We start from the raw sequence: 12488 nt of genomic DNA on the forward strand, positions 1-12488 counted from the left end.
CTAGTGTAATAAACAGCCAAATGTCCCCTCCATCCCTGATAATATTATAATATATATCTGATTCATTACTAAAGATTAAATACCCACATTTGCTTGTGTCAAAAATGGGGGAATAACCGAACCAACTCATTGATATAAAAATTGAAACTTCAAGAAAATGGTCGTGCAATCAATCTATTTTTATATTTTTAGTTTATTATTTTACAATCATTAGTCCAAGTAGTTTTCTTCTGCTATATAATTATCCCTATTCGTTTGTCTATCAATCTAAAGCTGTCTGGCATTAATTTCAAGAACACGGACAAAATTTTTGTAATTTTAATAATTTTAATCATGAAATTTTTATTATTAATTCTCGCCTCTTCTCCCTAGCTTATATTTGTTTGTAAAATCACATACACATTTCCTTATATTTATATATATATGTGGATTAGTCTTATATTCACTAAAATCAGCCTGTTATGTATTACCTTGTAGATTTTTTTTCTGTTAACTTTGCGGATTTTTCATCACTATTCCATAAAATGGTCAGTAGTAGGCTGCCAAATACTTTTTATTTTACTAAGATAGCTCAAATATTAAGGGAGTAATAAGCGACGGACACCCTGTATACATTTATTAGTGTCTCTGTGTGTATTATCTTATTACATTAACCGCTTATCCGATATGGTTCTCCTTTACAGTATAGCTTCTCATAGAATGTTATAGATATTTGGAGGGAGGTAACCGCCCCCCCCCCCACCAAAAAAAAATATGGGAGGAGGAATTTTACTTTTTCTTTTTGAAACCAAAATAAAAATGAGTTCAAATTAAACCCACCACCAGCTTAATGGTCCCTAGATGCCTCTAGGGGCATAGCCGCTCGTCATGAAAAATCTAACACCTATATTACCATGATTAAAATAACTGAATAGTTGTCTCTTTCTGTGCTTAATTTAGTAAATGGTTGTAAGAAAATGATATAATAGACTGAAGAGTTGGACCTTAGAACTTTCCTACGAAACCTTTTCAACTTTTTAAGCCCAATATTAATACAATTAGTAGATTAGTTTCTGGTATGATATGATAGACACTTGTCCATGGTTTTGTAAATAAAAAATAAGCTCTCGTTTAAACTTTAATTTATAGGTATATTTTCAAACTCGTTAAGCCCAGTGGCACACCTGTCCCCCATTTTTTTCATATTTAACCCTTCAGGCCCTTAGCATTACCCAACTTAAACACAACATATTTTTTTCCTTTAAATTTTCCCTATAAGTTTCTTTTATTATTTGTTTGATTTCCACCAATTATCCTTTCTATGATTAATATTTTGTGCACGCACCAGGAAAACAGGTGATATTTTTATGTGAATTACACTAGTACCCAAAGTTTTATAAACACAATATCTTATTTTGGCCCATACCTTTAGGTATTTTTAAGAAATATTTATTGATTGGTTCTAAACTTTTCCATGAACTATTTTAATCTAAAGAAGGGGTAATTTGATCACTGGAATGTACATCAATTTCTTGTCCATTGTCTTTTACATTAATATTTCTATGCACGCCCCTGGCTGTGTTGGACAGGTTTCAAATATATTGGCGCAAAATATTCAAGTACAGAAATAGGTCCATTGTCAGAGAAGGAAATTCTATAAACCTTAATGGACAATTATAAAAAACAAAATTAACCCTTCTTTAGAATATGATTACTGTTTGGAAAGTTGGAACACTATACTAGTTTTTAAATCTCCTCTCTCGTTCTAAAAAATGTCAATATTTAAAAAAAAAAGAAATCGTGTCTGTCCTTCTGTCGTACATATGCTCATTATCCAAACACCAAACTTGCAAAATATTCATGATAAAGTTTGTTTGTGCCTTGTCGTTTGTCCAGAAAGATCTCAGTAACTATTGATCCAACATAAACATAGATTTTTTAGCTATTTAATAGTGGATAAGTAAATTTTAAAAAAATAACAGATCTTCAAATACTTAACTATAACAACTGTTCCTAAGAATATTAATCTCAATCACTGAATAAAGGAGGAAAAAAAGTACTAAATATTTTATATAGTACAAAGTTTTCATTATTTATGATTTTACCTATATACCTACATTTTTAAAATTAAATTATAACATTTGTGCATTTTTATTTATTTTAGATCTACTGATGTGTAAAATCTTTTTCATTTGTAGATATTGCTATAGATTTAAAATAATTAACCGTTTTTAGGAAATTTTTTTAATAGATAAATCACTTTTCTTTACCCTTACGTCTTAAAAAGACAGGCAGATCCTTATAGATAACCTTTGCATCAATAATACAAAGTAGTACGATGTCTGTCTGTCTGTCTGTCCGTCCGTCCGTCCGTCTGAAGCTTAAGATCTCGGTAACCACTGAACCGATCGGATTCTACTCTTAAGGGTATATACCTATTGGTCCTGTGGTGGTTTTAAGCTATTTTCTTAGGGGGAGGGACACCCCTAGCCCCCCAAAAAACAAAAAAATCCCCCCCTTATTTTTTATTTTGCTCTGCTACAGGCTTCCGCAGGCTGCATTTTTTTTTTTTTGTAACCTTTGTGGAAGGTTTCCACACTTTTTTTACCATCTCTTGGGGCAAAGCCCCTAGAGGCTAGGGGCGAAGCCGCTGGTTTATTTATAAAAAAGTTGCTAATTGTACTAAATGTATTCTAACCTCTACATGTTAAATAAATGTTGTATGCTTTTTCCTTTTAAGGAAATTAAATAAAGTACGTCATGTTTATTTTAAAATTATAATAACATTTTTAAAAATGGCAACAAAATAATTGTGAAAGTTTTTTTTCTACATCCTAAAGTAATCTTGACCTTAGCCAAGCAATTAATTAATATATGATTAATAAACTGATTAATTATCTAGTTAATTATTAACCTAATATATGATTTAATTATAGAATATTGGTTATCTGTTCAAATATTTATTTATACAGTTTTGATATGCGCATCAAATATGTTACTTAGAAGTAAAAAATAATGTTTTATTTAAGCAATTTGAAAAAATTTAATTATTTTGAAAGGTTTTTATATTGAAATATCAGATCATGGAAAGAAAACGAAGTAGTTGGATTCATCGTATTTTTGCTGTAGCTTTGGAGAAATTATTTTAGGTTAGGTAAATGTTAATGATTGTCTCTTAAAGTTAGAACCCCACCCACAGGGACTAGAAATAGGAGAAAAGCTACTGTGAAACCCGCTACTTCACTTTCTTTCCATGATCCGAAATATCATTAATTATTCTCATATAAAATATTTGAAAAGCGGGTATGAGAAAACTGAAGAAAAAGTTGATAGTTGGTACTTGCTACTGCCTGATCAAGTGTACCAAGACTTAGGATATGTAACAACCAAATTGTTTCCAGGGATGTGGCGCTTTTTCATATTCTGTAAAAAAACAGATGATTTTTTTGAGAATTATATAAAGGAAAAATTAATAGATGAATCAAAATTTGAACTTAAAAGAAAAGAAAGGAAGGTTTTATAGTAAGCTATAAAAATTGGAAAGGATTTTAATGAATATAATAGATTTGAAATCTGCAAAAAATTTTAAGGAATTTTTATAAAATTAATTTTTTCTAATTCTTTATCTATAAGCGCAAATACAAATTAAGTTAAATAATTTTGACATCTGTGATTGGTGGATTGAAAAACTTTAACTAAACTTAGAACAATATTTCTTTTATTTTTATCAATTTACACATTTAATCTCTTTGTTGGAGTAAGTTAATCTAAAAATGAATTGCCAAACATCAAATGTTATCAGGAAGTCCAAGCACCTGCCCTGATTTTTTAGTGGACGCTAACAATAATAATGTCAATGATAAAACTCCTTTGATTCAAGGTTATTTATACACATATTGGTTTCAGAGTTTCACACAAAATTTGAGGGATGGTTAATTCATTTCCCTTGACATCCTATTATATAAAGAAATACATTTTTTTTTATGTCTGGAGCTATAGATCTCGGGAAAGGGTAGCCTGAATTAATTGTACTTTTCAAGAGGAGCTTTATAAATGTCTTTGGGTGGTTTTAGGCTATTTGTCTGACCCCCTTCTTTGTCCTCTTTGAATTTTGGGGCGAGGTAACTAGTACATTAAATAAAAACGAAGCCAAAACTCTTTTCTCTTTTGAAATGGACTGAAAAACATCTTTCTTATGAAACTTTCTAATATGTTGAAAAAAGCTTAACCTGTGCATATATAATTTTTCCGCCGCCTCTGTAGATGTCAGCAATGTAAACATTCCTTTCACCTCCATCACAAACCATCAAAATTGCATCCAAGAAGATTCTGCTTATGAAAGCATTCCTAATGTTGTTGAAAGTAACAATAAAAATAATGATGACAATGATAATGTATACAAGCGCAAGGTTAGGACAAGCATAAAATTCATACATGATTAACATTATTTTTTACATGTAGGGTGGCCACTCTTAGTTTTTTCTTTTTTTCTTACTGCATTACTTTTGTAGGATGATAAGTTCCTCCATTTCTAACTGACAAACATAATTCAAATTGCCCCTAAGCATAGAGATAAATACAAAATTTTATTCTTTCAAACCTTTTAAAACTTATCTGTCTCACTAACATTATCATTCTTGTATGAAATGCGAATATAAATCTTATGCAATCAACATCATGACTTAGGCTTCAATCAACCCCCCAAAATCAGCCCACAACAATCAACCTTTTATCCATCAACTTATTAAGCAAGATGACACCTTTGCTACAAATCATTACAATGGCGCAATCCTTCCCGACGCCCTGTATGCAAAAGTTGATTGGACAAAAAAGGCACTGTGGATAAATAGCACACAAAATGAGACTCGAAAATCTGCCAACTTGATGACAGGAAATTTAACGCGGCATTCTTCAGCTGCCACAGACAGGGCGGCGCGCGCAGCGTCTAGAAACTTTGAAAAGTTTCTAGAACCAAATGATGTAAGAAATAAAGAAAGTATGGGTCCACTTTTTGAGCCCATTTCTAGGGAAAAACCAAGACAAAAACTTGTGAGAAGACAAGTTCATTCTCCCATAACTAACATCAACAATATTAAAAAGCAAATCAATTTTGACACACTCAAGCAAGAAATGCTGAAATCAAGCTTCAGACACAGACAGTTGAAAGGGGGAACGCTGAGGCGAAGATCGCCTAAGCTGCCGCCTGTTTGTGGCAGATCTCCGCCTTGTGACTGTCCACAGGATCAAGTTTATGCAACAAAGCTGAGACTAAGGAAAAACTAGTTATTAAACAACTTTTTGGGGATTTCAAAAAGACTTAGAAATGTAATAATTATTTATCTACATAAAAATATCATTTTATCAACTAGTTTCATATTATAGAATTCTGAAGCGTATTGCGAAGCTTAGGCAGAGACACATCAGTTTAAGGGTAAGAAACTTTCAGACAAAGGTTATAAATTAAAGAGCCCTGAGGGGCTCCTCTACCGCTTACTAAACCTAAATTATGTTAATTTGATTATTTCAAACTTTTTTTCATATATATAAAGTGTTTTGTTATACATAATTTTGTATCAGTGTAAATAATAATGGTATGAATACATAAATGAATGGTTAGCCAGCCTAAACAAGCTCAGATCTCTTGACATACTCTGGTTACATGCCAGGGTTTCTGCAATATAGACAAGTTTGTGAAAAAGTAGCGTAACAACAAAAAGCTATCAATATACTAGTTTATTAATAACTAGCGGCTTCGCCCCTAGCCTCTAGTGGCTTTGCCCCAAGAGGTGATAAATAAACGGACCAAGAAAATCTTAAAAAAAAAAAAAAAAATGAAGCGGTTTTTTTGTTGATTTTTTGGGGGGGTTGGGGGTGTCCCACCCCCCAAGAAAATAGCCTTAAACCACCACAGGACCAGTAGGTATATTCCCTGAAGAGTAGAATCCGATCGGTTCAGTGGTTACCGAGATCTTAAGGGACGGACGGACGGACAGACAGACAGACAGACGGACAGACATCGTTCTACTTTGTATTATAGATTAATGTTGAAAAGATAATTTTACTAATTCTATGCAAGTGATAATAGTTATATATCGCATCGTATTATAGACAACTTTTCGCAGTTATTAATGCAAAAATGTAGCTTTAAAACCAGCCCTGATAGGCTAACAACAAGTATTAATCTTATGTTTTTCTTATTTCAATATTCGTAATAATTGTCTGTAATATGATGGTATACATGATTTTTCAGTTCTAATCCAACGGATAATAATCGGTTTCGGTTATTAAGACTGTATTTGAAATGGTTATTGAGTGACCATTGTACGGACATACATACATATATAAGTAGCTATAGAGTAGTTGCGGTGCTAAATATATGATTTTTTTTTGTTAGGAAAAGTTGAATTTGTTAGAGTTAAACTTTTTTAATAGTAAACCAATTACAAAGCATCGTTATATAATTGAATTAATTTATTCCAAAATTGCTTTTTACTAAAAGTTTTCTTGGTGGATTTTAAAAATACTATTTGTGCCATGTCCTAGTTACTCATGGGTGGCTGGCGATATGGTATTTCAAACATTAGAGTGCCTTAAAATTCAGGGATAAAAGTATTTAGAATGTAATAATTCAGACTCTTCAATGTATATGCTATTGCTCAATGGTCATGGAAGTCTAATCAACAAGATTATATATCTTTCTTCAATAACTACAAAATAACATGAAAAGCTTCACAAAAATCCCACTGTGTTTCATGAAAGTTATGTTTTTTAAAGGCAACTTAACTGACGAACATTTGAAATCTTAGAATAATTTTTTAGCAGTCTTATTCCCCAAATTCCTGAAGACAAGCCCTTACTGCATTAAGGGTATCAAGTTAAACAATATAACATAACTCTCTCATTCTTTCTCTCTTCAATCTTTCTCGTGGTTTCTCTCTCTCTCTCTCCCTTTCCTTTTTCATTCTCTATTTTTTTCTCTCTCTCTTTTTCTCTTTTCTCTAAAAGTATTTTCAAGTGTATGTCTGGCCGTCTGTAACGCTATTTTATTTGCATATATTTTTTAAACTCTTACTTTTTTCTCCCCTTTTTTCGTTTTATAAATCAATTATATATCTTTAAGTATAACTTATCGTTTCAAAAGGCTTCGCCATTATTGCATATACTTGTTCCTGTTTCTCTCTGAATATTTCGCATTCTCATATGCTTATTGAATGAAAACAATACTTTAAAATGTATGCATGTATTTATTTTCTATGTTAACTTATACAGTTTAGATATGTGAGTGTTTCAGGGAGGCAAAAGATAACCTAACTACCCACCCCCCCCCAAAAAAAGAAGATATATATATATCTATAATACGATGTCTGTCTGTCCGTCTGTCTGAATCTGAATTTCTCAGTAACCACTGAACCGATTGGACTCTAGGAATATATCTACTGGTCCTGGGATGAATTTAAGCTATTTCCTTGGGGGGTGAGACACCCCCAAACCTCCCCCAAAAATGAAAAATCAACCCCCCACAATTTTTTATTTTATTTTAAAACTAAAATCATAAGAGGAGTTCCACTACCCCCCCCCCCCCCAAAAAAAAAAAAGTTTTCCCCCCCAAAAATTTTTTTTTACCTTTTCTTATTAAATCTAAATAATACAAAAATAGGTTTAATTAAACCTCTTAAAAGGGGCCCCTGGAGGCTAGTGGCGATGCCGCTAGTATATTATATTTTACATATAAAAGAATTAATATGAAATTTTTTTTCGTTGTCCTGTGATATTTTACCCCTTTTTTAAACATATTTATTTATATTATTTAGATAACTTAACATTTTTAATTTTTTCAGGTAAGGAATATATAAGTATTTTGAATATATCATCAGTGCAGTGAAATGTGGTATGTCTCATAATATGTAAACCAACAAATTAAGAAAAAACAGTATGACATCACCCATACAAACATAAACAAATATAACATATGATAATAACATAAACATAAAAAAACAACAAAGTGATTTCAATATTGAAAAAGTTAAGACTGCTTAATACGGTCGTATTTACATTCAAGTAAAGAAATGCTTCGCCAATAGCAGTGATATTTATTGTCCTTTAAATCACCAGTACAAAAAATCTGCAAGTAAAAAATTTAAAAATTGCGCAAAAAAAGCAAGTTTAAAATAGTATCATGAATATGCTGATGATGAGTTGTAAATTGATAAAACTATTCTAACATGCCAATGTTTACATTAAAAGATATATTTTACGCTCATACTGTAGAATAGCTTTAAGATTGGAAAAGGAAAAAGCAAGGTTTGAGGGTTAAGTAGGGTAGTCTGATATCCAAAAATGGACAAACAGACGATAAACCTTGATCCTAGATAGATAGATACAAAAATAGAAATAAAGATAGACAGATATTTGAATACATATCTAAAATTTTGAGCCAAAAAAATATATGAATCAAAATATAAATAGATTTAATATTTAAAAATAAGTAAAATAGTCGTATGGACAAAGTGAGTTATGAGTTAGAGGAATCTTTACAACACATAGAAGTCTATTTAATGTAGCAGCTAGGTAAATCCCATTTTCTGAAAATAAACACCATAATAAAAGACCGACTGTGAAAAAGTAAGATCATGCTGGCTGCTAAATAGTCAAGGAAATCTTTACTAAAAATATCAATCTTAATATTAAAATTATTGGTTTAAATGTGTTTGAAACCAACTAAATTCAATAAAAACATCCAAAGCTTTTGATCCAACGAATAAGATTACTTGCTTACAAAACTTTGGGAACTAGTGTAAAAGTCGAATGTTCCCTCCCTCCATGTTAAAACTACAAATGATAAAACATTTTAAGATTATAATTAATTTAAACCACTGAATATCCGTCGCTAACATGTATTTGACTGTCATATTTTTATCTCGATATTTCATTAACTTATCTTCTAATTGCTGCTTTCTTAATTCTTATTTTGTTTTAAGAATAATGACTTTTATTAAAATCAAGTTTCTTTCAGATGAACAAAGTATAATTTAAATGTGCATTAGTATTGATTACTTTTAAAAATTTATCATAAGAATGGATAAACAGACAGACAAACATTTGTAGAGTAGCCACTGTATTTTTTGTCCTGTCGTTCTTTTATTTTTCTTAATACTTTTCCTCATTTCTCTCCTAACATGTGTTGTTGCATTTGGTGTTCAACCAAATTTGGTAGGAAATTTGGGTGTCCATTCGATTCAGCATGTTTTCACACTTGCGTTATTTTTTCATGTTCGCAAATAGACAAAATTGCAAATTAATTAATAGTTGGAAAGGAGGGATCGAGTCGTTTTTTTTGTAATATAACAAATATGTATTGTTTTACTTCAATGGATATAGGATATACATACGTAGATATATTGACAGGAGGAAATTGTCGTCAGTTTAACTTGCTAATATGGTCCTCATTTAATGGACAATCCGTTAATCTATTAGGAGGTCAGGGGATGGGGTAAAGGGGGTTTATTAGGGGGTATCCTTCTATTAGCCAGCTGTGAGCATATCTTTATCAGAGTATATGTGCATCTGGTGCAACATCCAAGTTATAATATACTAGCGTATGCGCCCCTAGCATCTAGGGGCTCTATATTCAAAGGGATATGGAAGGGCAGAAAAATGGCTTAAAACCATACCTAGGCTTATTTATAAAAATAAGATAGCCTGAAACCATCTTAGGGCCTATAAGAAGCTTCCCTCTAAAGGAGAACGATATCGGTTCAGTGGTGAGCAAGATCCTTCGCCACAAACAAAAAAAGCTTAGTACTTTATATTATAGGATTGATTTGTACATCTGCGGAAGTGACGGCATACAGAAATTTTAGGTAGGGTTTTAAAGTAAATTTGTTACAATACAATTATAGCCATGAATACCTTAAATGTAACTGTGATTCAGCTAGTCCTGTGCTTACTAAAATTCATATTCTATGAAGACATCACAGTAAACCAAATTTATGTAGAACATCCACATAGACAAACCATACTCTTCTTCAGGGTGGCAAGGGAAAATGATGCTCAAAAAAATCTATATCCTTTTATTCCTCTAATAGGAAAAGGGATAGTTGTAAAAGACTTGCTGGAAAAATTAATCTACCATCCATTGTTCTATCTGTGGGAGCATTCATTTAAACTATATCTTTTAAAAACAATTATCATATGATTATAGATACATTTTAACAATATTCAATTGAATAAGTAAAAAAGCAAAGTTGATGAAAAATGATATTGTGCTTAATTGATAATCCTTTAATAAAATAATAGGATGTTAGTCTGTCTCTACCAAAGGATCTCGCTAATCGCTGAAACGATATGGTTCTCCTTTACGGTGAAGCTTTCATAGGTCCTATGGTGGTTTTAGGGTATTTAGAAAGTCTGGGTATTGTTTTAGGCTACTTTTCTGCCATTATCACTTTGAAAATAGAGCTCTTAGATGTTAGGGAAGCAGTCGCTAGTGCTAGATAAATTTACTAGATTTATTAATGAAAATTCAGGATATTAAAAAAATGGAAGCAGTTTATCTATACTATTAGTCTATTATTATAGCTTGTATACTAGTTTAAAAATTCATGGTTAATAAATTACAATATTAATGAAAAGAAAACGGCACATTAGCCACAAAGCAACTTGTTTTAACTAAGTTGTCTAAGCTGTAAATCTATTATATGAGCTAGTATGCTAATTAGAAAATGTATGGTTAGTTGGTAAGAATTATGTTTCATTAGCATTATTGAAAGGACAGACAGAGTTCATACAAAACTCCTACAAATTTTCTATTTATTCTGCATTTTAAAAGTTTAGGTTGGTTAATCTTTCAGATATGTTTAGTCTCGCAGGGAGAGAGGGGACAATGGGCTGTTTATTTCACTAGTCCCCTAAGTGTTTTTTAATAACATTTTTCTATTCGTTGGCTTAACAACTTTGGGGACTTCTCACTTCAGTGAATTTTGATTGGTTGTTTCATTAAGTTAAGTGTTCAATAGTTTTATCAACTAATTCTAATCACTGGAAGGATAATTTTTTAAATTTTTTCAGTGGAGATTTACAATAATTTATGGGCCATTGTCTTATTCCTTTTGATCCCTGTTAGTCTCGACTGTAAAAATGTCCTGGTTAGATTACACTTTAGACGGCTATAATAGTGGCAGTTGTTTTACACAGCTGCGACTTGTATCTGCATGATCGAAGGTTGTTTAAAGCAATAGTTACACATAAAGCTAAATATTGAAAAATCTGCGATATTGTAAGAATACCTTGAGAAAGATATGCTATTATGTTTACAAGACTTCCGTGGCATAAATTAGTTAGAAATTCAATCATTAATATGCACAAATTGTGCCATCATTTCCGTAAATAAATGAGGAAGTGTGTTCCAAAAGATCTCGGAAACAGTCGGACTGATTTGTGGCTTCTTTACTTAGACCCCATTGAGTTAGTTTTTTCTGATAATAGTATAAAACCTTGTTTGAGCCATTGCTGTCTTGGAAAATTGTTTTATCCTCTGATATACGTAAAGTAGTTAGCCTTTTTATTTCTGTTGCGAAAAATCTCACCAACCACTGAACTGATATAGTTCTCCTTTACAGGGTAGTTTCTCATAGGTGTTTGGATGGTTTATAACTATTTTGGGAGAGGGTACCACTACTCTTCTAAGAGAAATCGCCTTTAGAAAAAAATGACCCCCCCCATAAAAAAAACTTTTTGAAACTACAAACATAGAGGCCTCTAGTGGCGTAGCCTCTAGTAGATCTTATAAAGTAACACATACACTTAACCTACTGTTTGGTAGTTTTATGATAACGCCAGCTCTATTTGGGTCAGAGCCCCGCATGGGGTAGGGCTCAGCTCAGAATCTATTTTAAATTACGGGGCTACTCCCATTAATGCATAATTTATGCTTCTGGTTTACAAAATTTCATTTTTGGATATTTTTTTAATACTTTCATTATTTACTAAAATATATTTTTTTTATATTAATGATATTTTAAAACTTTAATGAAAAATGTAAAACTGCATCAATAAAATAGCATTATTTGTAGATATAAATATTGAATAGTAATGATTTATGTTGGTTCAATTAAAAAAATCGTTAATATGTCAGCAATACCAACTTTTAGATAATTATAGTTAAAAATAAATATATGAAAAAATATATTGCAAAAATCATAAAAAAAGTATCTTTTGGATATTGCAAAAGCATAAAACTTTAGGTTAACGATGAAAAAAACAACGTTGTTTTACTATATAAAATGAAAAAAGCTTACAATAGTGATAACACATTATGATTTTAAAGTTAAACTGCGAAAGAAAAAATGTAGATGATATGTACGTATGTATATGTGATTTACTTCGATTACGGATAATTTTTCTTAAAAATAAATGATTACAATTATAGCAAAAATGTTTCTTTTATAAGTTTCAAGGAAAAATAGAATTACAAGAATGATAAAATCCATAGCAGAAAAATTTTAACGATC

General features: G+C 31.1%; 2 protein-coding genes across 2 annotated transcripts in view; both read left to right on the forward strand.

Annotated features, from left to right (window-relative positions):
- The window catches only part of LOC145326154 (uncharacterized), a 190465-nt gene that overhangs the window by 99024 nt on the left and 78953 nt on the right, over window positions 1–12488 (forward strand). The gene's annotated exons all lie outside the window — the stretch shown is intronic.
- Window positions 3772–5262, forward strand: LOC145325510 (uncharacterized). The gene is made up of 3 exons (XM_080168489.1): window positions 3772–3859; window positions 4243–4388; window positions 4666–5262. The coding sequence occupies exons 1-3, from the start codon at window positions 3772–3774 to the stop codon at window positions 5260–5262; spliced, it is 831 nt and encodes a 276-aa protein (XP_080024615.1).

This window comes from Acartia tonsa, chromosome 8 (assembly GCF_053477335.1).
Source record: "Acartia tonsa isolate MP-2025a chromosome 8, ASM5347733v1, whole genome shotgun sequence".
Classification (NCBI taxonomy): Eukaryota; Metazoa; Arthropoda; class Copepoda; order Calanoida; family Acartiidae; genus Acartia; species Acartia tonsa.

Coding starts and splice junctions, on each gene's coding strand:
- LOC145325510 (XM_080168489.1), top strand. CDS start 3,772: ATGTTATCAGGAAGTCCAAGCACCTGCCCTGATTTTTTAGTGGACGCT. Junction 3,860..4,242: donor TAAAACTCCTTTGATTCAAG/GTTATTTATACA, acceptor CCGCCTCTGTAG/ATGTCAGCAATGTAAACATT. Junction 4,389..4,665: donor ATAATGTATACAAGCGCAAG/GTTAGGACAAGC, acceptor ATCATGACTTAG/GCTTCAATCAACCCCCCAAA.